The 27473-nt window shown below is 34.0% G+C and overlaps 1 protein-coding gene across 1 annotated transcript; it reads left to right on the top strand.

Annotated features, from left to right (window-relative positions):
• Window positions 1-18648: 18648 nt before the first annotated feature.
• LOC115986970 (UMP-CMP kinase 3-like) lies at window positions 18649-26995 on the top strand. The gene is made up of 10 exons (XM_031110402.1): window positions 18649-18923; window positions 19851-19915; window positions 20152-20203; window positions 22132-22249; window positions 22876-23032; window positions 23181-23261; window positions 23410-23517; window positions 23617-23688; window positions 24483-24534; window positions 26796-26995. Exons 2-9 carry the CDS (start codon window positions 19886-19888, stop codon window positions 24489-24491), a joined length of 627 nt encoding a protein of 208 aa, XP_030966262.1. The 5' UTR covers window positions 18649-18923; window positions 19851-19885; the 3' UTR covers window positions 24492-24534; window positions 26796-26995.
• Window positions 26996-27473: the final 478 nt, after the last annotated feature.

The following is a 27473-nucleotide window of genomic DNA, read 5'->3' as shown; positions in this document are numbered from 1 at the left end:
CTGATGGGGTTGGTCCAAAACCGACCCCACGGACACGTCCAGAATGTTCTTTGCCCATGACTTGAGCGAACGCATCATCTTTTGCCCAGAGAATTCCATCGCGATGGTCTCCTACTAGTTTGCCCCCGTTGTCTAAAATTTCTTTCATTTTCTCCTGTTTTCATATAAGAACCAAATAACATATTAGAAAATAACATATGTTTGCTATTAACATTTCATGCACAAATTAGAAAATAAATAGGTTATGATATAGGCTTACAATCTTGTCTCGCACTTCATTACTAATAGGAGTCCCATCTTTCGTGCAGTATGCTTTTATGAAAACATCTGCACGCTCCACTGCTTGGCCGCTTTCTTTTGCCTACATCATATTCAACAGTCTCATTACAATAGTGAAAATTTATGTTGGTGATATGAAGCGAGAATCGACAACCAAACATAGCAAATGGAATTTGGAACATAACATGCAATATAACCATAAAACAAATTCCGTAAACATGTAGTTTATTACGTTCAAAAAGACGAGTTGTTTTCTTCATGTGAATGCTGTGTATCAAGCGGTTTTTGGTACCAACACTCTTGCCCTTTGATTTAATAAAATAGCCATTTTATAAGAGGTAACGTTTGAAAAAGTGTGGCCATAGCACCCTTGTTGACAGCTTTGAAGACATTTTCGCCGCATTTAAAACGCGGCTATATGCCACAACTATAACCACGTTTCTTAAATGTGGTTATATCTGTTACCTATAGCCACGTTTAAAACGCGGCTATAACCCCCTAACTTCTTTTAGAATTTGTCTATAGCCACGTTTTAAACGCAGCTACAACCTCCTAAATATTTTTACAATTACTCTATAGTCACGTTTTAAACGCAGCTACAACCCCCTGCCTATATGCATCCCAATTGCTATATACCAAACCAAACTCTTGCTAACAAAGTGGCAAACATAAATATTAATGAAATCACTAATCAAAAACAGGAAATATCACAAGAAAGGGGGTCAACTGTTCGTAGCTTTGATGAGTTATAAAATAAGAATGCCGCATTGCCCCCCCCCCCCCTTAAAAAAAAGTCGTAAAAGGAAATTCATACCTACTAATTGCTTGGTGTGAGTTAAGCTATTGGTCAAATCAGTAGGGTCAAGCTTGATAAGATTGTGAATTTATATTTAAATATTTATGCCGTGGAGCATTTCACTTGATTAGTATTTTTTATATGGCTAGACCACGTTGGTTGACACAATAGTCACAAACACATTTAGCCCAAAAAGTGAAAAAGGTCTCAACACACACCCGGACTTTTCAACACCAGCCCATGGGCTGAAGAGTCACTCGTAGGCTCATAGCGTGCCTTCGGCTTCTTGCCTTCGTTTCCAAACAAAAACAAATTAAAAACAATATACAAGACGGTCTTTGTTACAATATACAAGACTTCCCCAATGCAATCATTAGGAGAAAAAAAAAGTTTTTTTTTTTTTTAACATTTATATACGCATTGATTTGTTGATTATAGATTAAATTTCTTTAATCTCTAATCCAGTTAATGAATTACCTTATTCACTCATTTTGATTTATTGATAGGATAATTATCTATACATGTTAAATACTATGCCGAAATAGTTTTCTAGTTTCACTTTAGGTTCCATCACTTTTATGAATTGTAGAGCAAAACTTTCACTACACAATTCAATGCCCCGGATTCAATAGGACTCATAAATCATAACCTTATTAAGCATCAACATATACTGCAAATCGAGACCTAACCCCTTCTTCCCAAACTTTAGTACTATAGTTTATACAACCACCATAAGTTAGTCAATTTTTATTTTTAATACAATAATATTAGGAGTACTATAAATTTTATCATATAAATTTTATAAACCTATGTATGAAGATTTAAAAATAAAATAAAAAATTAATTAAAGTCAAATTTAACTCTCCAAGATGAAGCACATGGGAGATGATGGAGATGTGGAAATTCTGGAAAAAGTGGATACAATACTCAAACAGTTGCGAGAAAAAGAAGGAGAACTTGAAGATTTAGAAGCTTTGAACCGAACATTAATAGTGAAGGAGCGCAAGAGCAATGATGAGCTGCAAGAAGCTCGAAAAGAATTAGTTAATGACCTGAAAGACTTAGCTAGCAGTGCTCATATCGGCGTTAAGAGAATGGGAGAACTTGACAGTAAACCATTCCATGAAGCAATGCAAAGAAAGTATAATGAGGAAGAAGCAGAAGACAGAGCTTCAGAGCTATGCTCATTGTGGGAGGAATATCTGAAGGACCCTGACTGGCATCCTTTGAAAGATATTACAGTTGATGGGAACCATCAGCAAGTTATAGATGAAGAAGATGAGAAATTGAATGATCTGAGGAAAGAATTGGGTGATGAAGTTTACAAGGCTGTGACAGCAGCTTTAATGGAGATAAATGAATACAATCCTAGTGGGCGGTCTATAATATCAGAATTGTGGAACTATCCAGAGGGAAGAAGAGCTACACTTGAAGAGGGGGTCATGTTTATATTGAAGCAATGGAAAGTAGCTAAACGCAAAAGGGGAATGAGTTGAAGGAAATAATATATCTAAGTCCTCTAACGGAACAATGTAGTGGAATTTGGAAGACATGTCACTGAGAGATGGAATAAGCTGCCTGCTTACATGATGGTGGTGGGTGTTCAAGGCATGTGTTCTCTGTAATTTACTGTGTTTCATATCGGAGGGATGTTCTCTACAAGTCTCCATTGAACAACTTGTTGAAAGCAACTGCATATTTAGCATTCTTCTTGTTCAATGGATGGGAAACTTGATGGAAAATCTATTTGAAAATGCAGTGTAGCCTTCAATCTAAAACTTGTGTTCTAAAATAAACTTATTTTCTTCCCCAAAAAAATAAAAATAAAAATAAAAACTATCAAAAAAAAAATTAAAAATTTATTTATTATACTGTAAATATAGTACCATTTGCATTCATTGTGATTTTATATAAACATTTAATTGTAAAATTGGTAGTAGTTTCAATATTTTTGTTTACATTTTGGAAAAGTTCGTTTACACTCGTCTTATATACAAATTCCCAAATAACAGTGACTTTACTCACAGTTTCACCTTCTCAAGAACCTTGACCATGACTCCATCATGCGATTCTACACCTCTTGGGTTGATATCAATCGTAGAATGTTCAACTTCATCTCCGAAATGTTCACTTCCGGAACACTCAGAGAGTATGTAATCACATGACCTTATTCTATTTTCCTCTATTTTTGTTTTAGAAGGCGTTAGTTTAGAGGGTTTGTATTACCAAAAGCGGCATTTTCAAGTGTAACTTTTCAAAGGCAACTCTTCATTACATACATAAATGGTGTTTCATATTCATTTATTAAGGAAAATGAAAGTTATATGTCTTTTAGAGCATAAACAATGTTTAATACCATAGGAGAAAAAAATCACAAGATTCTTTCAAGATTGCTAGTTGTAGAATTGGGGATTAGTTGTATCCTGAAGGTGATCTTCTTGGAACCCTATAGCAAGCTCATTCAAGTGGGGGCAAATATCATCTTAAAGCTAACAAATTTATTTGTCCCTCTAACAACTTTAACTTGGTTCAGTGTTTTCAAAACTGAATGCACCTACATCCATAGGTAATACCAACTAAAAATATCTACTGTTATTCACTCCTCACATTATATTCAACAAACCCATATCATCATGCACATCTGATCACAATATTAGTTAGTTTGATTGAAGGCATTACTTAAATCATTCTAAGACTTTACTGCTCTTCATATTAGCTGCATTTCAAGGCATTGAGTAACAATAACGCATAGTACCATTTTTCTATAACTTTCTATAGGCTAGTTGGTCATGATACAGCAGCAGCCAAAGTTCAAATACATTTATTATAAGGAATAATAGTAAAATTAATAAATAAGACAATATTAATCACAGATCGCTAAAAAATCACTAAATGCACCGTTTTGCCTTTCATTTCAAAAGCACGTTTCACACACAAAAGAGCCTACAAATAGAATTCTCACACACAATTGATTGTGAATACTATAATGAGCTTGAGAATATCTAACAAGCAAACAAAAGAAACAAAGATGAGTAGAAAGAAAAATAGATACAATGGGCATTAAAATATATATTCCTAAGATCAAAATCATTGTTTTTTTTTTTTTAGGGAAAAAAAAAGAAAAAGAAAAAAGAGAGAGACTAAGAGATTTTTTGAAGAAAAAAAAGAAAAAAGAAAATAAAACTATGAAAGATAATATATATATATATATATATCTGTGTGTGTGTGTGTGTATGAGATGACAGAAAAGATTATCAATATCATCAGTAAACCACAACTCTATTTTTATTTTTAGTTTTTTATAGGAAGATTGTGAATTCTTTATTCATGACAAGTAAGATGGATTAAATCATGAGCCAAAGCTTGCTCAATACCTCGACTCTAAATTTGGGAGGAACTTTTACTCCAAAAATAAAAATTGAGAGAAAATCTAATGTGACCACTGTCTAAATATATATATATATATATATATATATACACACACTAGGAAACTTAGTCATTTCCAGTCCAATTAAAGGAGGGGAAAAAGACATTGATAAATTCGTACCTTGTGGCTTGTGCTTAACCTAGTCTATTCTTGATTTTTTTTTTTTTTTGTAAGTTGAAAAAAAAAAAAAAAAAAAACTTCTGTAGTAATTTAAATATTTTACCACTTGAGATGAATATAAAGGTGTCGGATGCATGGCTGGAAAGTTAGTAAAAATAAATGAATAAATAAAAATGATTTAAAATCAAGGCTGAGGATAAAAGGAAAAATATCCTCAGAAGATAAAATTAAAGGAATATTACTATCATCAAATCATAGTTTGTTTTTTTATGCAAAAAAAAAAAAAAAAATTTATCGTTTTATTTTTTTGTTAAGCACAAAAACTGAGCTAAATTAACCCTATTTTCAAACAGATCAGAAAGAATAAAAATAAAGGAGTCTCAAACATTCTAAAACAAAAAAATATTGAAAGAGTCTCAAATGTAAGTAGTTTTTTTTTTTTAAACCAAATGTAAGTAGTTCATATAAATATAGTACACCATTTAGTTTCAATAACACATAATATATATACATATTTCATTGATTTATCTAAAAGTTTTAAATCGTACCTTAAAACAATAGAAGTAGACATCATAAATTGAAACTCACTAAAACAAAAAAAAAAAAAAAAAAAAAATCTTAAAAGCAATAGAAAATTTACCACCCCCCCCCCCACCCCTTAGAAAACAGGTTTTTTAAAAATGTGATTCTATCAAGCCCATGGACCAGGGACTGCATACGATCCCTTTAGAAGGACTGGACCCACCTACATGGCTGTATAATTTTGCCATTCTGAGCCTAATAAGATAAAGCCCACTCAATGAAAACAGCCCACCTGATACTTGCCCATACTCACCTCAAGTTACCATAGGCCCAATTAACCAGTTTGACTCAACGCAAGGCGAGAAAATGCCGAGCATACTAGTACACAAAAGCATTGCGAAAGAAGAATAAAAGCCCAATGGGTGTTTCTGGAGCAAACTAACACTATGGGGCTTTTGGAGGGCTGGCCCAAATGGGCCTCCAATGGAACATTAGAGGTTTAGGCAATTCCTCTAAATTTAGTTCCAGCTCAAAAAAATTGTCCGAGAGGTAAAACCATCCATTTGATTTCTTATGAAAACTAAGAGCAAGAAGGGAAGGGAAAAACTAGACTCACAAATGGAGGTTTATGGAATTTGTGGTAGAAGCAAGGGAGGGCTATGCTGTGGGGGCTTCTGTTGTGTTGCTCGGCTATCCAACTTCAGTTCTTAGAAGTAACAAAAAATGTAATCCATGTAGAAAGTACAATTTATTATTTATGTTCCATCTCTTAACTTTTGTTTATAGGCAGCCTTGTCTCCGTGAAAGGCAAGAGGTTTGAAATGTGCTAATGTAATCCATTTAATCTACTCCGATTGTTTCTCAAAAAAAAAGAAGAAAAAAAAAAAGGTCTACTCCAGCCTACTTCAATGCATTTCAGTCCATTCGATCTATTGGTCCACTTTGGTGCAATTTAGTTCATTTCAGTTCACTTTGGTCAAGTATCTCTCCTAAATGGTAGTTGGCACAGCACTTTGTTTAAGAAAGATTTCATTAGACATCAGTTGTTGTTATACATTTCATTATACTTATCGTCACGAATATAATGTGACCACTGTCAATATATATATATATATATATACACACACAAAATAGTACCACTAACAACAAAGTTAGATTATCTAATGTTCAAAAAGAAAAATTACACCAACCCATCGTTCCTTTTTTTTTTCATTCACTCAAATATTTAGCATAACTCTTGTGCTCATTTACTTATTATTGAGTTCTTGAATCAGTATAACTAAAATCGTAGCGAAGCTTCCGACAAGTACTACTCATGAAAAATCTAAACTTCAATCTCATTATACAAATCTAGCTTCCTGTCAACATATATACATTGTTATCTTTGAGGGTGAAGTTTAACTCGTGTAAAATAGATCTATTCTTAAGCTTTAAAGGGATGAGTTAAGAATTTGTAGTTTAGCAAATTGATATCTATCTAGTTTAGCACCAAAATCAAAACTATACATATTATCAAAAAGAAAATTTAAAACTACGACATCATTAATGGCTAATAAACAAATAAGGGCACGACATCATACTTAATGCATAAGTTGAACAAAACTATCATACATCATTTAAGAAGGAAGAAAATTCTTATGTTTTATGTGACCATAATATTGAATCCCCTATTCATCTTTTCTGGAATTTTCAAGTCGCAATGGCATTATGGTTTGGAAGTGAGTGGAAAGTTAAAACTAATGCTATATTCTTTCAAAGTTGGGAAGGTCTTATAGATGGATTTTAGATCCACCAATGATATTTGGTTTGAATATGGAACATAAGGAAGCTTTTACTTTTTCTGGAGCCATAATACTAGAATTGATTTGGAAAAATAGGAACTAGGTGTTGTTTGAAAAGAAGACTTTTGAGATTGACAGCCTAGTTGGGAATCTATGCTAGCTAAAAAAAGAACACGGCTGGAGAAGTGAGATCCCACATAACAATTCTGTCTTAAAAATCCACAGTAAATAGTCTCATCCTCCAAAAGGACATGTGAAATTCAATTGCAACGCTGCAATGGGCAAAGAGTTCTCAATTGTTGCGGTGGTCACTAGAGTTTGGAGAGGGACAATGGTTTTGGCTGCATCTAAAAAAGCCGATACCATTATCCCTCTCTAAGCAGGGGTCAAAGCAATACTATGGGCAGTGCAACTAGCCAAAGCCCAGAACTTGGCGAGAATAATTATCGGAACTGATTCCAAAGCTTGCATAGAGGCGTTTCAGGGGCTAGGTTAGAGTTGTCCTTGGAGGATTATAAGCCGGAGATATATATTTAGTAATCTAGCGGAGGTTTTTAGCGTATGTATTTTCTATTGGATTAGTAGGGAAGGTAATAAATCTCCTTATGTTTTGGCTAGGTGGTCTTTGAAGAATAGGCTTTTGGTTTCTTTGATTTAAGTTCAAGTCCCCAAGCATTTGTTGATGTTATCTTACAGGAGCATTGCTTTGGTTCTAATTATATGGGCTCCTCCTAAGTTGTATAGTTTTCTGGTTCAATAAAAATTTTACAATCTAATAGTGAAATTAGCACAACACATCACACGAACTCTTCAAATCTACCTGCTATTTTATCAATTGACCCCTTCTACTTGTTTAACATCAAGGATTTTAGCTTTATTTTTAATTTGGTCCTCAACATTTTATAGCTTTTATTTTAGTTTTTATAGTCTTTAATTTGTTGTCATTCCCTGCCGTCATACGGGATTATTGTTTTTGTCAAAATATTCAAACATGATAGGTAAAAGAGTGACTGCTGACATAAAATTACTGGATTTATCCTACTAGCTCAAGATTTTAATGTTGTGTTGCAACTTTTTTTTTTCAACTTTCAACATGCTATATCAAGTTTCTCAAAAAAAAAAAAAATGCCATATCAACGACTAATCTAAAAAATTCCAGAGTATTAGTTCTCAGACCCGACCCCAAAAGTTCTTCCCTAAAAAATTATCTATCTTGCCAATCAATCTATAGAGACTAATTAAGAGGATGACAAAAATGATAGAATCATTTGCTCATCGCTTATGTGATGAATAACTTGAGTAGTGGTGGTGTGTTGCCAACATCTTCTACAAATCTCACACTAGAGAGAGAGAGAGAGTACATACGCTTTTTACCACCGAAAGCCTTGTGAACCAGCCTTGTCGGCGATGGGCTTGGCGGCGTTGGGTATGGGTCGCCAATGGGTATGAGAATTCGGCAGGCTGAGTTGGGTTCGGCCTTGTCAGCGTTGGGGTTGTCGGCGCTAGGCTGGTCTCTCAACGTCGGCGTCGGCGGAGTTTTTTATGGAAGGATTTATCTGAAGAAAGAAAAAAAATTAGGGTTTCTCTGAAGAAAGAAAAAAAATTTAAAAAAAAGTGGGTGAAATTTAGGGTTTTATCTTGATCCTAACCTTCACTGGAGAGTAAACTCAACTGACGGACAAAGAGGTTGAGATCAGATGGAGGGTGAGGGTTGAGATCGGATGAAGGGTGAGGGTTGAGGTCGGAGATGGAGGGTGAGGGCTTCAGAGATGGAGGCTTGAGATCGGACGGAGGTGATGAGGGTCAGATCGGATGGAGCGTAGAGATGGAGGTGATGAGGGGTCAGATCGGATGGAGCGTAGAGATGGAGGTGATGAGGGCTTCAGAGATGGAGGCTTCAGATCGGGTGGAGGGTAGCTGATGGGTTGGAGAGAGTTTATTATTAATATTTATACTTCCCTTAAAGCCGCATTTTTAACATGCGGCTATAGGGGAAATCTGAAGCCCCGTTTCAAAAACGTGGCCCCATCCCGAACTAGAGCCGCGTTTTAAACACGCGGCTTCAGAACCAGTCTTTAGGCCGCGTTTTTATCTCAAAAAAACGCGGCCTCAGAACCTGTCTATGGCCCCGCATACAAAACGCGACCTTAAGGTTCTGTGAAGCCGCGTTTTCTTAAACGGGGCTTTAGGCTCAACCTTGGGCCGCATTTTAAAAATGCGGCCACAGTAAAAGAAGACAAAAAAAAAGAGTTTGAGAAAAAATAAAATGCGGAAGTCCTTAGGCCGCGTTTTTATCTCAAAAAAACGCGGCCTCAGAACCTGTCTATGGCCCCGCGTATAAAACGCGGCCTTAAGGTTCGCCTTGGGCCACATTTTTAAAAACGGGGCTTTAGCCTCACCTTGGGCCGCGTTTTTTATGGCCGCGGATTAAAAAACGCGGCCCAAGGCCCCCGCGTTTTGTAGTGACTCTAAAACTTACATGGAGAAGGTGAACCTAAGGTGCCTAAAAAGTGAGACTTATGATGAAGCACATAGTGCAATATGCTTTTGGCCATGTCATTTATAAGACAACAAGTAACTCACTGCATGAAATCAAGAAAGAAAGCTTGAGGATGATGTAAGTGAGTGTGAACTAAATGCTTCAATGGTGCTTTGAGGGGCACCTTTCCTTTGGAGAAAAAATTCGAGTTGTACGTAGAATCAGCTTGAAAGAGTGACGTTGTGGATTTTGAGCCAGTTGATTAGAAAATTTAGAGAAAAGTTAATGCCCATCTTGATGCTCCACAAAATAAGTGTGAGAAGTCATAAAAGTAGTGAAATTGCATTGGTATTCATTGGATTAAAGAAGAAGCAGCTTATTCTTCCTCACTTTCACTGACATCCCATGTGATGTTTAATGCCATGTCCTTTTAGGAGGAAACTTGAAATTTGTTACTCAAGATTACCCTGAACTTCTCCTCTTCATTTATTCCCCTTCTTCCTCGGCGTTGCGGCATAAGAGGACTTAAACCTATATAGGATCTAAATTTTAAAGGCAACCTTAATTTTTCTTAGTTAGGATCATCAAAGGTGAGTTCATATAATTGAAAATATCCAACAAGTTCAGAAAACTTATATAAGTTTTTGGCTCTTCAATTGTAGAGATCATAGATCTAAACCTATAGGAAGAGCGACCTCAAAAATTTTCTAGTTGCCCTATACTTAAGAATAGGCTCACCCAAGGTAATGCTAGAGTTGACAATGTCCCACAGTATAGCATAAAACTCTGAAAAGTTTTAAAATGTCCTCCGTCTTAAAGTTATAAATAGTGATAGTGCCTCAAAGGCTAACTCTAAGTCTCTTAACATTTCTCATAATTGTTTCAATCTAATGCAACTAGCTAGCTAGAGATGTGCCTAGGCCTCGTCAATGGGCCGGGCCGGGCCGGCCCGACCCGTTTTTACTTGGCCCATGGGTCTAATGGGCTGGGCTTAACGAGCTGATGACTAGTCAATGGGCTAGGTCGGGCCGGGCTGGATGGAAAAACCTTAGCCTATGGCCCTACCCATGGGCAATGCCCATTTGGGATTTAGCGGGCTGGGCTAGTGAGATGGGTTTAATGGGCTATCCATGGGCATTTTTAATAGGTCTTCAATGGGGTTATAAAAATTTAACCAAAAAAATTATAATTATATATTATTACAAACTATCAAATTGAACAATTAAATCTACTAAAAAGATTCAATTAAAAAAAAATACTAAGACATACCTCTTAAAAAGGTACTAAAATAAGATTAATTAACTTTTATTGATAAGAATAAATAACTACATTGAATTAAATATCAACTCTTAAAGGAAATATTTGAAAAATAAAATATCAATTCTTAAAGGAAATATATGAAGAATCAAATATCAACTCATTAAAGAAAGAATTTCTTCCAACCAACGGTAAGCTTTTTTTTTAAAGGAATTTCTTCTATAATTGTAAGGAAAGAATTGGAATTTATCAAAGGAAAGAATGACTTTCTTTCCAGAGGCATAGAGGTAAGGCAACAGTTATCTTAGTAACTTTGTTTTAAAAATCAAAGCTACTAGACTAATACCAAAATATATATTTATTATGCATATTGTATCACAATCATTCCAAGTATTTAGCGGTTAGGTGTGTGGTCTTAAAGTTTTTATAATGTCTAAAGTTCAATCCCTCACCCACCCAACTCCCAAATTATTTTGTTATAAATTTTGGGTAATGAGTTAGGCTAATGGGTAGGGCTACTGGGCTGGGCTAACGGGCCAGCCCACCGGGCGCCCATGGGTAAAGAAACCAACCCATAGCCTGTCTCATTGGGCTACTGGGATGCCCACGGGCTTCAATATTATCGGACTGGGTTGCCCATTAGCCTGGTGGGCTAGCGGGCTACTGGGCCAGCCCATGGGTCATGGGCTATTTGATGACCTTTAGATGTGCCTAATAAATCAGCCAGATGTGATTGCATAAGATATTGCATCCACTGTGGTTTTTTTTTTTTTTTTTTGAATTACACTGGTTAGACGTGTGTTCCTCGATTGAAGTTAAGAACACACTAATACTCACTTTCTAATATGCAAAGCTAGACCCACCAAACAAGATTACACAAGTGATCGATCCATCCTTCTTTTTGTCAATCCAGGATCATGCCCAAAAGATCAATCTGGCTAACTAATTAAAACTAGTATGAATGCTAGGTTGTAACACCAAGATAGTTGATATAATCTTTCTCGAGCGAGCCTCGAGCAACGGACAAGTGAAGTCTCATGTTGATTTAATGTTTCGCTTGAGCAAGACTCTTTTTGTCATCGAATTGGTCAACCTAAAATCTTAACAAAATTCTCATTTGGTAATTCCGCGTCAAAACATCCTAATGCAAACTCAAGTAATAATATATAAGCTCAAGTACCCACAAATAAAAGCAAGAACAAACACATTAAATGCATAGAGAAGAAAACATGTATAGAAACACAAGTTATAAAATCCAGTAGCTTACATAATCTTGAGTAGAAGTTCACAAAGAACATGGTATATAAACTACTACTCTCCTTATCAGAAAACACGCGTGCACACACATATAGTTTACTCCCCCTAATTTTGAGCTAAGTATAAAACCACTCCTCATTCTGCCACGAAATGACAAAGGATAAATGTAATTATGTAACAATGCATGGCAGGAGAAGGTGAGACACTCTAAAACTTCAATGCAGGAGGCCAAACAAGGGAGCGCGAACCTAAGGTGCCTAAAAAGTGAGAGAGTACTTGATGAAGCACATTCCAAGCAAGTGTAACATGCTTAATTATGAGTAATTATGACCATGTCATTTTATAAGACAACAAGTAACTCACTGCGTGAAATCAAGAAATAAAGCTTGAGGATGATGTAAGTGAGCATGAACTAAATGCTTCAATGAATCAATGATGATTTGAGAAGTCATTCTGTGGCAGTGTGTGATAGTGAGTTAGTGAGCAAACTCGAGACCTTAATTTTGTGACGGGATAAGGCAGAATATGTGACCATATAAAGTGAAGCATGTGATGAATACGTCTAATTACCTCAAAATCTCGTATACACTAGCATCTAAAGAGTTACTTAATACTATACTCCCCTTAACTACAAGAAAACTCATGTACAATCGCGCGGGGGGGGGGGGGGGGGGGTGTGGGGTGTTGGCCCCTTGACTTTTCTAAATCCTCCCTCCCTCCCTCTTGTATTTTTGGAAAAAATATAATTTTAATTTTGGACATGAAATTTAAATATTGCCCCCCTAGATTTTTACTAAAAACATGTAATACAATTTAGTGACAGCTCTAGAAATTTTTTTTAGGGTGGTCATTAAGAAATTTAAATTTAAAAAATTTTAATAAAAATATGACTTGAATATATTGACATAAAAAAAAGCTCAAATACATAATGTAGGGGTGAAATTCCCAAAATCAACAAATGGGCCTGGGGACCCACACGAAGCCTAACCATGACCCAACGGGGAATAGGGGCCCAAGTGACTTCTGGCCCAACCCTGTTGAGCCCGGTTTGATCTAAAAGACGTCCGAGGAGGAATGCCTCCTCGGACACACGAATATGGGCCCAATGTGCATCCCCTCCACAGTGAAGAACCCATCCAGGTGAACGTGGGTAGGAGGGTGAGCCTCACACAACAGGAAAAAAGAAAATGTAAGACATCAGGGAGAAGTCACAACTGCCGCATTAAATGTAAGAAAGCTACTTTTTCAGCCGCATTAATGTGGAGAAGACAGGCGAACAGTGTTACATTGGCCAGTGCAACTCACAGAAAGATAAGGAAGATGTCCGATAGGACAGGCACTCAAGTGAAGGTCCAGATGGTTAACAAGTGTAAGGTCCTTATCAATTTAAGGAGGCTATATAAGAGAAGGAGATCCCCATGAAGAGGGGATCGGAGAATCAAGAAAAAAGAGAGAGAGAAAGGTGAAAGAACTCGGTAGTCTGTAAACAGAGCAAGAGGTGCACTTATACATCTTCTCGGACCGATATCCCATTAAACGTAAATGGAATATTCTCACATTCAACATGTTGCATGACGTACATCTAACTGACGTTCACTTCGTCTAGTCCTAGCTTTGTAACCCACTCTCTACAAATTCATTGTCTGGGGACTTTTGGACCAGAACCACTTACTTGCTAGGCCCAGGCCCCAAAAGCCACCCCTACACATAAAGTTTTAAAATTTCCTATGAGTTTTTCATATTTTGAAATTGTTGTATGATAGCTTTATTATTAATGTTATCAACTACATTTTTTTCAATATACACAACAAACTAATTATTAAACTACTGATCTTCCATTCAATTGCCAACATCTTCCTATTAAAAAAAAAAAACCAACATCTAGCCTAAATAAGTAACAATATAAACAAAATGCATCATCATTTTTTATGATATATATATTCCTACCAATATTTTGTATTTTTTAAACTAATCAAGATTTAATCAATGCAATGCTTCACTAATTTCTTTTTTAGGGAAATCATGGCTAAAACCCCTTTGTAAATATGCTCTTTTTATTTTTCCCTGATCATTAGGATAAAAAGATGAGACCTTTTCTCATAGCCATAGTGTAGGATTTGAAAGAAGATTATTCAAATAAATATGAATTTGCTTAGAAGATAAATTTTGCAATAAAAGTGATTTCTTTATAAGAATTTTGTCCATAGTGGTAACAAAAGAATAAAGGGTAAACTAGAAGTTCATTTAGCATATTCAACTTAGGCATTAAATCATTACATTCATGTTCGATAAATCCAATAAATTTAGTGCATATGCTTATGTACAAGATGTATAACATAAATCCAATAAATTAAGCTAAAGACAAAAGCAAGCATTAACAAACTAGCTATTGAAAAATATGCGATTTAAAAAAAATAGCAATTTTAAAATATATCTTTTGAAAAAAAAATGAAAATATCACAATTAAACATTAGATTTAGGCTTTTAGGCTAATTTGTTTGTTTGGACAATTTTTGAAAAATGTTACATCCACAACATTTTCACAACAAATTCAAGGTAGCAATTGTCACCGGTTCTAATTTACATATCACTGAAATTGTTTTTTTTGTCGACTGATAACAATTTGCCACTTAAGATTTGTTGTAAAGGTGTTGTGGAAATATTGTGAACATAGCATTTCTCGCAAATTTTTTATTCAATTTTCAATTGACCAAAATTTTGGAGAGGTCAAATTTTATTTTTAACGGGCTTAAATTTTTATTTAAAATGTTCACGTTTATTTTTAGGGTGGTCAAGTTTTTTTTCTAGGATGGTTAACAACACACGTTAATTTAAAATTCTTTGTTTTTTAAAGGTATAAAAATTATTTTTTCCAAGTTCAAGGTGGTCCTGTGACCACCCTAAAGTATACATAGCGCCGCCCCTGATGCAATTACATAGTTGACTAATGCACTTTTGTGCCCTCTAATTATTTTTAATTATGTTTTATTTTTATTAAATTAACTTGTATATTTTTATTTTTAGATATGTCAAGACTTACTCTCTTCCCTCCCCCCACCCCCCAAAAAAAAAAGACTTACTTGATGCTATTATTATTTTTAAGTAAGAAAATATCATGTGTTAAGTCAAAATTACAAACATTCTTCATGTAGAAGCAATAAATAAATATAATATATTTATAAAAAAAATATAATACATATATACACACACAATATTTGTGTTATTCTTTGGAGAGAGAGATATATATATATATATATATATATAATTTTTTTTTGACCCCTGAAAAAATTTCCAGACTCCACCACCTTTTTTTTTTTTTTGTTGAAAAGACTCCACTACTGTACAATATGTTTGTGGTAATGAATATTACCCCAAAAAACAAAAAAAAAAAACAAAAAAAAAAAATCTCGTTGCTACAATGCACATGTAAATATACAAGTTAGAAAGCTTCTCTAGAAGCATTAGACTCACCCATTCTATAGTTGTTGAGTTTTGACTGTGTTTGGTTGGGGCATAATAGGGAGGATGGAAAATAAAAGGAGGAACATAGGATGGAAAACAATGTTTTCCACTGTTTGGCAAAAGAAGGAAAATGCTGAGGATGGAAAACTTGGGAGAAAATTTTCTCTCCCGGGCCCACAATTTACATCCTCCCAAATCGGGAGGAAAATTGTGGCGAGAAAAGTGCTCTCACTATGGAATTACATAAATGCCCTCTCCCACCTACCCTCTTCACAAACACAAGGGCTGTTCTGGAATCAAGTAAAAAAAAAACAGAGAGCGAGAGCTAGAGAAAAAAAAAAAAAGAGAGAATGAGAGCACTAGCTGGAACGTTCTTGAATGAGGGAGAAAAAGAAAGAAAAGAAGGGGGAGATAAAGAGATAAGGACAAACATGTATGAAAAAAAAAAAAAAAAAAACCAAGAGAGCGAGAGCTGGAGAAATAAAAGAAGAAGAGAGAATGAGAGCACTTCTTGAATAAGGGAGAAAAAGAAAGAAAAGAAGGGGGAGATAAAGAGATAAGGACAAACGTGTATGGAGGAGGAAAAAAACAAAACAAAACAAAACAACGTATGGATGAAATGAAATGAGAGAAAGGAGAAATAATATAAAGAATAAAAAATCCTAATTGAGAAATGTTACTACAATATTTTCACAATAAATTTTAAGTAACAGATTGTTGTGAAAGTAACAACATTTCCACATAAATTTTGTTGTGAATGTAACACTTATCATTGAAAAATATAATTGTTAGTAAATTTTATATTATTTAATGAGTATAAATAAATCTATTTCTTACCTATTATGTAATAAGGGTATAATAGTTAATTTATATAAATTACATTTTCTATCTTCCCACTTTTCTTTTCAACCAAACAAAAGAGTTTTTCACCCTCCCACTTTTCCATCCCTCCAACCAAACACATACAAGGGAAAACTAAATATTTTCCATCCTCTTACTTTTCCATCCTCCCTCAATTTTTCATCATTTCACTCTTCCACTAAACCAACCAAACGGAGCCTTAGGGTCGACGTGATGGCCTTGCCCTTGCAAGAACCCTCAATATCTGCAAGCAACTCATTGAAATTGATGCACAATCTGTTGTTAACATTATTACATCCCACTATAATTTGCTAGATGCAACATCCATGTGGTGCTTTAAATTTTTGACTACAGGTCCATTATCCAACACTTTGAGAAAGCTCACATCAGTCACACCCACTGCAAAGGGAATCATTGCTTGAATCTTTGGCCAAATAAGGGAACTCTTCTATTGCATTCTTAAACCTTTTGTATTGCATTCTTAAACACCACACACCACCACCCCCCCCCCCCCAAAAAAAAAAAAAAAAAAACTTTTGCACAAGCTTATAGCTTTATTTATCCTAAATGTTGTACTACTTAATTATCTTTAATTTAGGGTCTATTTGAATATCATTTATTGTTGAAAATTGAAAACTTATTGTTGAAAACATTGTAGCAAAATAATTTTTAAAAATATAAATAGTACCGTGGGACCTAATTTTAATGTTGCATTTGTCAGATTCCATATTTGCGGGTCCGAGAATAGTGCACGGGACCCAGAGAAATGCAAACATAGACACAAAAAAATCAGTACACAAACACACACTTTTAATTCCTCTTTCACCAAAAAGAAAGAAAAAATATTCCCCTTTTATTTTCTCTCCCCTTTGCTGGCTAACACTCTCTTGCTTGGGTTTAACTTTTTTTTTACCTTTTGTTGCTAATGTGTTTATAAAATAATATTTTATTAATATGATGGAATGCCAAAAAAAAAAAAAAAAAAAAAAGAGAGATGTACAGTATGTTGTAAAAGTGATTATGTAAAATAGACAAAGTGACTCTTTGATGATATTGTTTTTGACATTTCCAAATGGAAATGCTCTCAAAGATTAAATCATTCATAAGTTAAAATTTTAGGGACCATTTGACCAAAATTTAATCTTTCTCTTCTATATAATTTTAACAAATATACATTAAACAACCCAACAATCTCACGTCATGGATATACCATTTCACAATTAGTTGAAGATAAGAATAGTAAAAAGATGAATTGACTAATGTAATGAGTATAGAAAAAGGGAAAAAATTTGGCCACTTAATATTTTTTTTATTGAATATGAATTTTAACTAACCCATTGTTAGATTACATTTTTTTTTTCTTATATCCTTCATGCTTGCAAAATTTTCAAAATATCAAAGATCAATAGTTACTTTATTAATCAAATGTTTATATTTCAAGCTTTTGTAGTATAAAATTATGCATAAAAATAAGTTTATGGATCAAATAACAAATAATATCTTATTGACACAAAATTTGATGAGAGTGTTAAGAATATATAAAAAAAAACATAAAATTTCATGGTTAAAATTTTAAAATATATAATCATATTAATTTTTTAATAGGAGTTGTAATCTTAAGTTACAACCAAGTTTGTGAGAAATTATTCAATTTTCATGGAAGACCACAAGGTCCACAACACCTAAGTCTTATAATTTATTGACTGAGATCCTAGTCACCAACACAGTCATAAAAATTACATAAATGCATTGCCAATGTGGTCCTCCATAAAGACCAAATAATTTTTCCAAGTTCATGGCCAAATTTGAGATTCAAATATTTTAGATTTCCTAGAGTACTTTACTGATAGATTTTTTAAATCTTAACCATTTTTTTATAATTTAAGGGTCTAGATTTTACAATGTTAATAGAACACTGATATGACAGAATCTAGAATCTTAGATCATAAAAGAGTGGAGTACCTAAATTGTTTAGAGAATATGAAATTTATCCTCTAGTCAGAAATAAGTGTATTGCCAATGTGGTCCTCTACAAAGAGCCAATAATTTTTCTAAGTTTATGGCCAAATTTGGGATTCAAATCCACTAGTCAGAAAGTATCTATCATACGTGTCAATAGATTTATTCCTATTCTAAAACCCCATATACATGCGCATAAATGTCGAAAAATTTGCCGTGATTGGCGAATATTAATCATAATTAAGAAGAAAAAAAAAGAATTATTTGTATCCCTAAAGACCAAACCAAGCCATGTTCTTCAATCCATTGGTGAACACAAACCATGCAATAGTTTTTATTAAAAAAACGTTCCAAGAAGTAAACTAAAGTCAGCTTAAGAATCACTTAAAGTCTTTGAGTAGAGAATTAATAAGCAGGTGGTGGTGAAACCTGAAAGTGGCTTTAGCCGTTAGAATTACGCAAAACCAACCTAAAATTCCAAATTCCCAATCCTACCCTTATTCCCTGTACCGTCCAAAACGCTCCGATTAAGCTCTCACAGAGAGAATTTCCAATTTTCCAATTTTTGTTTCCTTTTGGAAATCAGTTTTTTTTTTTTTGTTTGTTTCCACCTCTATATAAAGGGCGTGACTCTGAGCCCTTTTATTCGCACCAGTGTCATTCTCTCATTTCCCCCCATTTACCTCTCAGATCTCTCCCTCTCTTTCTCTCTCTATTGCAAAGGTAAGCTTCTTTTTCTTTGCGTTTCTCTCTCTCTACTTTGTGAAATTCAGTTGAATTTTGTATTTTTCGCATTTTTGGTTGGGTGTTTGAGTTAGATCCGCATTTTTTTTTAAAGTTCGCTTGTTCGTGTTTGTTTCCCGAGAAAATAGAGGGGAAGTAATGGAACGTGAATTTTGAATTTTTTGATTGAAAATGGAAGATTTTAGGTTGTTAATGCTGGATCTGTTGAGATTTGGATGGAAAATAAATGTGATTTTGTTGTTTGGAAGATGTGAATTGTGCAGGAACCACGTGGATCAAAGTGAAATTTTGATGTTACTATTTGAATGTACGCGTTTTTGGTCGAGAATAGCAATGATGCGTGCTGATATTTGAAATTTTGATTGGAAATCTTTGTTCATGTTTGGTTCAACCTTGAGAAAACAGAGGGAAAGTAATGGAACATGAATTTTGAATTTTTGACGGTTTATCTGCCTTTTCTTTTTACTGTAAATGGAGGATTTTAGGTTGTTAAAGCTGGATCTGTTGAGATTTGGATGGAAAACAAATGTGATTTTGTTGTTTGGAAGATGTGAATTGTGCAGGAACCACGTGGATCAAAGTGAAATCTTGTTTTACTATTTAAATGTGTTCGTTTTGGCAAAGAATAACTATGATGCTTGGTAATAGTTGAAATGTTGATTGGAAATCTTTGTTTTAAGTTGGAATATCATGTGGCCATGTAGATCTGATACATTGCTTTGGAAATATGTTTATATACTTGCATATGCATGCAAGAATATATTTGTGTTTGTGTATATTAGCATGTCAATTTCTTAATCAATTTGAAATCAGCTAAATATTTTATTTCTTTTGTGTAGCAAAACAAAATAGATCAAGTTTTGTTTGTGTATTTGTTTGTTTAATTGTAACTTTGGCTTTATGCAGATAATTTATTAAGAAAAGGAACTTAATTCGTGCTCATGGGATCGGTTGTCAAATCTACAAACAAGGTATATATTGACTTTGTAGTTTCTGGCAATCATGGGGTCTTCTGGAATTTGGGTTTGTTTATGGTGTGCCTTGAAACAATTAGACTTTGCTAGGGTTGGGAAATGATAATTAGCTTGTATGTTTGTTCTTATTGATGCATACATGCAGTTTCTTCTATGAGAGAATCTTTTCTGTTTTGGAATATTTCTTGTTTTGACTTTTGATGTTATCACATGATAACTTTATTCAACTGCAGGAGGTTAATGGAAGCGTAGCTGTGAAGAACCCTACAGTTGTTTTTGTTTTAGGTGAATGTCTGGCTCGAAATCTTTGGTTATGATGTTTCTTACAGTTAATTGTAGTCTGTATGGTTTCTGCTTGTATATTATTTCCAATAAGGTCTTTGTGAGCAAGAGAATCTCAATTATTCACCAAGTATCTGACCTGGTCAGACTGCTAGAAAAGCTAATATGCTTAAAATATAAGGGAATCAGAATTTAGTTCCTGTAAAAGATTTTGGGTTGATTCTTCTTGGCTTTCACTTTAAGTTAGTTTTTTGTTCATTGAATAAAAAAAGGATTGCCAGGGAAGCTGTGGGAAGGTCTTGTTCCCACTGCTTTCTAAATGATTAATTTACTTAATTGAATTTTGAAATCTACATGATATAAAAGATGAGTTGAGAAGAAATTTTTTTTCTTTCTTTGGAGATACTTCTGTATTTTTTATATCAGCTCTGTCACCTTTTGAAACAATAAATGATTTCTGTTTAGTTTTGAAAGACTGGAGGTTATTTAGGATTAATTTATAATTGCAAATGACCATGATGCTAAGATATGACGTCATAAAATGACACCTATGTGCTTTTAAAATCATTTGAACAACTGTTTTCTTTAGTGAAAAGGAGGTCACTTCAGCTATTTACCTCATCAATGAATGAGAGAGTGATTAGTCAACTGTTGCATCAAATGAATATGTCTAAACCCTCTGGTTTGATCCAAAGCTTAATTTTTAATTGTCCTACTGCAAATGGGTCCTAGAATAATGGTGAAGTACCGAAGCCATCCATAATGTGTGGGCAGGATTTAATGAATCCTATTTGGATGTTTTTATAACGGGGAAGGGGAAGGGGGAGGAGGAGGGGTTTGAAGGGTGTTTTATCCCTCCTAACCCAGTAACCCCACTTTTTCAGTCTCCCCAAATTGGAGGAATTTCGAGCGAGGGGTTCCACTTATATTTAACTTTTTTTGTCAAATTTACTCTATGTGGTTTCAATTTATAACTATTTCTTTAAAATTAGCAAAAGAGGGTCATAATTGTCAATTAATATGACCATCTCCTCTCTCATCTCCTCCCCCTACTTAATTTTAAACATCCAAACAAAGGGGAAGAAAATCTATTCTTTTTTCCCGTAAATTTTTAAAACATCCAAAGAAGGGGAAGGGGTAACCATTCCCCTCCCCTCCTCTTCTCTCCTTCCCTCCCTTAACCTCTCCTCTCGCCCCAAACTTCCAATTAGGTTCCTTTGAAAGAATATAAATGGGATCTTGGAATAATTTAAAGTATTAATATTAAAATTTGGCTACATGCCAGTCTCTAAACAAAAAGTAAGCCTCAAGGTGAGGGAGGGGGTAGCTTGATATTGATGCATTAGTAAGGAAGACTCATTTGATTCAAGTTGAGGGAACAAAGAGAGGTAGGCGAAGACTTGAAATAACACTAGTAGAAGCAGTAGAAGAGGTACTTATAAAAAATAAATAAAAATAAAAAACTAGTAGAAGCAGTAAAAGAGGACATGTAAATTAAGGAGGTAACAGGGTAAGATTTAGGATAGAATGATGAGTAATACATGTGAAAACCCCCAATTACTCAGTTGAGGATTTATAGTCAACCCCATAGTTTTAGGATTAAGGCTTTGTTGTTGATTTCTATGTATGTCATAGAACCTTATGCTATTGTAGTAACAGGTTTGCTGCAAGTAACACCACTAATTCAAAGAGTTCTAAATAAAATAATGATTTTTGGATGGTCTATTAAGACTTTTGTATTGTGTGTCTGTGTTTCAATGTTATAATCTTACTGCATGAAGGATCTAAGGATCTTGCTATTATATCATTATAGAGCTTGTGTTATTTGCTTTTGTTGCAAGTTATTTTCAAGCCAGTCATCCTCCTCCCATTTCTTTAAAAGTTCTTGTAGACCATTCTAAGTTGATTTCCTGATTCTTTTCATTGACCAGGTGGCCCGGGTAGTGGAAAGGGTACCCAATGTGCAAATATTGTTGAACACTTTGGTTATACCCATCTCAGTGCTGGTGATCTTCTCCGAGCAGAAATCAAATCTGGTTCTGAAAATGGGTAAGGTTTATATGAATATTTATCTAAACTATTAACATTGTGTTTGTATTGAACAGCTATACTTAGCATGATTACCATCATGTGTAAAGAAAGTTACACCCAGCTTTGTAGAGCATCAATCTGGGCATGAAGTCTTACAATGTTATAACTAAATCTTTAAAAGTTGTGCTTTTGTGAATCATCAGTTCGAAAATGATTGATTATGTTTGGATTGCTAATTTACCCCGTTGGCCCTGGGGTTGGGAAGGGGCTCCCCATCCCAAACCTGCCCTTTGCTATCCCCTTTGCTATGAAATGATTGATCTGGTAACAAGTTAGTACTTGTTATTGTCCACTAAATTTCATATATCATAAATTTGTTTGCTCAGTGCCATTTTTTTCCCTGCCTATGCTTTTATTGGATTCACCATTGTGCAGCATGTGGGCATTATCATTGGAAGCATGTTTGTGCACTGCTCCAAATATATATATTTCAAATTTTTAATATTATTGTTTACAATGTATTTTGCTTGGTCTTCTGACAATACTTGCTATTTATTAATTCTGAAATATTCTTCTTGGTCTTCTGACTTGGATCTGGATATTGGATACTATATAATGTTTTTTTTGTTTCTCATGCTTTACAGCACCATGATTCAGAACATGATTAAAGAAGGAAAGATTGTTCCCTCGGAGGTAACCATTAAGCTTCTCCAACGAGCAATGCAGGAAAATGGAAATGACAAATTTCTTATTGATGGTTTTCCTCGCAATGAGGAAAATCGAGCAGCGTTTGAGGAAGTTGTAAGCCCTCTGCATAAATCTTTCTTTTTATTTTGATTTTATTAGTTTTAGAATATATTGTCCTGTTTGGAGTAGATATCTCTGAGTAGATCAGTTAGATTATATTTATTCGAAACTAAGATTTCACAATGCCTTGATGGTTATGCAGACAAAAATTGAGCCAGCATTTGTCCTGTTTTTTGATTGTCCTGAAGAAGAGATGGAGAGGCGTCTTTTGAGTAGGAACCAGGTTAGACAGCTGTGTTCTCTCTCTCTTTCTCTCTCTCTCTCTTTCTGCGGGAGTTAATATCCTTCCTCAGTTTAATTGTATCTTTCCTGAGGTTTTTCCCCTTAAATCTGAATTTTCTTTGTTCTTGTTCTTTTTCTGTGTAATGAAGGGAAGGGAAGATGATAACATTGAAACCATTAGGAAGCGGTTTAAGGTTTTCTTGGAATCTAGTCTCCCTGTGATTGAGCACTATACCGCTAGGGAGAAAGTTCGAAAGGTAATTTTTTCTTGATGTTCTAAGTTATGTATATATAACTTTTGGTTAAAATCTTCTTAAATGTTTATCCCAATACTAAAGTTGTTCTTTCATCCCCAGATTGATGCTGGAAGGCCTGTTGAAGAGGTTTTTGAGTCAGTTAAAGCTCTATTTACCCCTAAAGATGAGAAGGTAAAGGGTCATCGTCGTCGTGCTTTGTGGGGGTTTTTTCAAAATAGACTTTGTTTTATGAGGAATAAACTCACGAATTGAGTTTAAATGCTGTAGATTGAGGGTTGTGTTGTCTCAATAATTACATAAGTGTGCTTTTGTAATTATACTTATTGAATAAAATGATTTGAGGTAAATTTAGCTTTATTGGCAGCTTATAGTTTTTGAAGTTCTAGTTCACATAAAAATTAATATTGAATATTTAATATTTTCCACATTTCATAGAATTAGGGGAGTTGTGCAGTAGTGAATCAATCAGCTTTCCTGTGCCACCATCGTGGAATAGTTTTACAATTGACTGAATTTCTGTGGTACCAATAGAAATCATAAATGGCATGAGCAAAGGTGTAAATATCATGTATGTGTATATAATGTGCAGAGAAGCAAGTTTTGCCACATATTGAGTTGTGTTCAATGAAGTTGATTGTTTATGCTCAATGAATTAGTTGGATATGTCATTAATAAGTTGTGACATGTGTCCTCCCTAAGTGTTAATTCTATTTTACAGTTCTTGGAGTTAGCCTTATGACCAATCCACTTCACTGTTGTCTGTATTAAACTTAAACAACATATATAGGACAGTGACTAGGCCCTCAAAGTACATTATGCAGCATATTGCTATTAACTACTACATGAACTGCAGAAAAAGAAGAAATTTAAAGTTCTATTTTTCTATTTCACTCACTGAACACATATATGTGGCCATTTCTGTTGCACATTTTTCCATCGTTGATGTTGATCTGTGGTATTTTCAGGCTGATTGAGTGATGCAAATCTACCTTAAATTCAAATTTTATGTCTAATGAGGTAAATCTTTGATCATGAACTTTTAAGGTTTTCTATATATTTGTTTATGATTACAGTATGTTATTCTTAATTCTAGTTTTGTTTTGGTTTTTTTTTTTTTTTTTTTTTTTTTTTTTTAATACTATGTGCTACAACTTTGTTCACTTCTTGAACTGAGAAATGCCACTGAAATCAGAAGTTAATCATGGCTTAAAGAAAATTTTAAAATAAATCTGTGATTAAGAATACATTTTTAGCATCAATTCCCATGACGGTCATCTTGTTTTGGTTAGGTTAGGATCAAAAAATGGTTGATTTTGAACTTTAGAAAAATCTCACATGTTTGACAATCTCTTCAATATATATATATATACACATATATATATTGGTAGATAACGAAAAAACATTTATTAAAAAGGAAAAAAGCCAACCCAAGTACACTGGAAATATACCATAGGGGCAAGAACCAAGAACCCAAATTACAAAAATCAATTAAAACAGGAAGGGAAAAACATGAATATTTCGGCAACACTAAACTCCATTCAAGGAGAGTAAAAAAGAAAACAGCCTTAAGCTAGAGAATAGACTATTCACAGCCTTCAAAGCATCTAGCATTCCCTCCAAATACATCACATCAAACAGTGCATGGTACGAACCTCCAAATAGCTATATTTCGATGTCAAATGAACTTTCCTTGCCATGAAGCTAACAACTCAATAACCCTATGCGGCATGGTCCAATAAATACCAAACAAACAAAAGATTGTAGTCCACAACTCATAAGCTATAGGGCAGTAAAGAAGAAGATGATCTACCGATTCCCCACAGCCCTTACACATATAGCACCAATCAAGAACTAGAATATACCTATTTTGAAGATTATCTGTAGTAAGAATTTTACCAAAGGAGTTTAACCAAGAAAAGAAAGCTACTCTAGGAGGAACCTTTGATTGCCACACCATTTTCCAAGGAAAAGATATGATAGTAGTAGGGTAAAGAGAAGAGATGAGAATTTCATCCCCCCAAAAAAAAAGTAGGGTATAGAGAAAGATGATAACCTCGCACCTCAAAGCCTTTACTCATAGCTGGCTTCCAACAAGCTTTGTAAGATCCAATTACCCGCACATTCGTGGAATAGACCAAATCCATAAACAAACAAAGGATTGTAATAACCAATTGTGCACCCAACGACAAGACTACAAAACTGTATATCCCAATGTACTGCATGACCTCCGCAATGGAAGAATATCATGTTCGACTAATGAGATAAAATTCTAGAAAAGCCTCCTTAAGAGAACAATCCTTACACCACGCATCCTCCCAAAACTTCACACGAGTGCCATCTCCCACATCATATCGAAGGAATAGTATGTGCCTTGTTACCTTGTTTATGCACAACTCCTTGAGAAATTGAAATGCTTGATGTATATATGTGTGTGTATGTGCATGTGAAAGAAAGGAATATCTCCTTCACTAAATAGGCAATTAATGATTTTCATGGTGAAAGAAAGGAATATCTCTGATCATGTTCGTTTGACATGGACTCAGAGATATTGCACCTAATGCAATTGTAATCAATGGTTGAGATTGAAAGTTGAAAAAGTAACTTTCAATCTCAACTATTAAATAAAATATATTAAAGGAAAGTTAAAAAGTAAAAAATGTAAATAAATTTGTGAGAGGAAGTGGGTGAATTGCATCAGGTGCAATACCCTAGGTATTGCATCTAATCTCATTCCGTTTGACACACATCTTTATGTGCCACATTTATCAGTTGTCCTTTGCTGAATTGGCAATCGATGAGTTTCATGGTTAAAGTACGGAATATTTATGAGCATGTTCTTTTGACACACATCTTTATAAGCACAATGCACATATATTGAACAACTTATATAGGCTTCCATGTTTTTGTATTTTCCTTGGGTACTCGAAGCTACATAGACACAAATTATTTTCATAAATATGAATACAGTAATATATTATAAATCAACGACATTTTTTCCTCTTCCCTTAAAATCTTGGATCTGTTAATTCAATTTTAAGTAGGTTCAGTTTCTTGGTTCCTGCGAAGAGTAGTGATTTAGATCGTAGTACGACCAATTTACATGAAATCTATCCATGATGGAAAAAGTAGTACATAGTTTGCATGAGAATTGAGAAGTCACATGCAAAAATAGATGCCTATATATATATATATATATATATATATATATTTATGCAAAATTGTACGAGTTAATGTTTCAGCTTGCTGACTAATATTTCTTCCTGGTATCCTTATTTCAGGTGATGTATTGTCGCTCTATGACTGTACTTTATCGGGGGTGTTATGTCTCACATTTGTCAATTATTATAGAAGGTTGTAGTTTATGCAACGGGGTTTTGTAACTCCATATTTTTATTATTGTGACTGAATTCTTCATACCAAGATTAATGGTATTAATAGCAATAAACCTCCTTATTCTAATGTCAACTATGATTTTTTTTTTCTTCACTTTTTTTTTTATCAGGCATTGGGCTATTTAGGCAATGGCCTAAGCCCCAAATAAAATATAATAAATTATATTTATCTGTCTTATAATATTGTAAAAAATAATTAAATAAAAAAAAAAGTTAAGGCCTTCCACTTCCACCAAGCAAAAAAAAAAACTTCTATTGACCAATAGAATGTTTTGTGTCTTACAATGTTCAGATTTTAATTAAGGCAGTTTAATGATTAAAAATTATTTTTTAGAATATTATATTCTTTTTTTAATGTTGTGAATTCTCTTTATGCGTTTAAGAATAAAAAATTATATTCTATTTATGCGTTTTACTATATTTGCGATAGTTTAAGAGTGAAAATTTTCTTTCTCTCAAAAATTTTATTTGCTTACTCTATCTATTAAAATTAAAATTGGAATTAATAATTTTCTAGACATTCATTATTGAAACCTATAAAATAATACTATGACCATTTTTTCA

This window comes from Quercus lobata, chromosome 4 (assembly GCF_001633185.2).
Source record: "Quercus lobata isolate SW786 chromosome 4, ValleyOak3.0 Primary Assembly, whole genome shotgun sequence".
NCBI lineage: Eukaryota > Viridiplantae > Streptophyta > Magnoliopsida > Fagales > Fagaceae > Quercus > Quercus lobata.
The sequence above is the reverse complement of the archived record's forward strand: the minus strand, read 5'-3'. Positions and strand labels throughout refer to the sequence as shown.

What these genes read in the sequence shown, in the direction of transcription:
- LOC115986970 (XM_031110402.1), top strand. Translation starts at nt 19,886, where the DNA reads ATGGGATCGGTTGTCAAATCTACAAACAAG. An exon ending in TACAGTTGTTTTTGTTTTAG is followed by an intron (nt 20,204 to 22,131) that starts GTGAATGTCTGG and finishes TTCATTGACCAG; the next exon opens with GTGGCCCGGGTAGTGGAAAG. An exon ending in AAATCTGGTTCTGAAAATGG is followed by an intron (nt 22,250 to 22,875) that starts GTAAGGTTTATA and finishes CATGCTTTACAG; the next exon opens with CACCATGATTCAGAACATGA.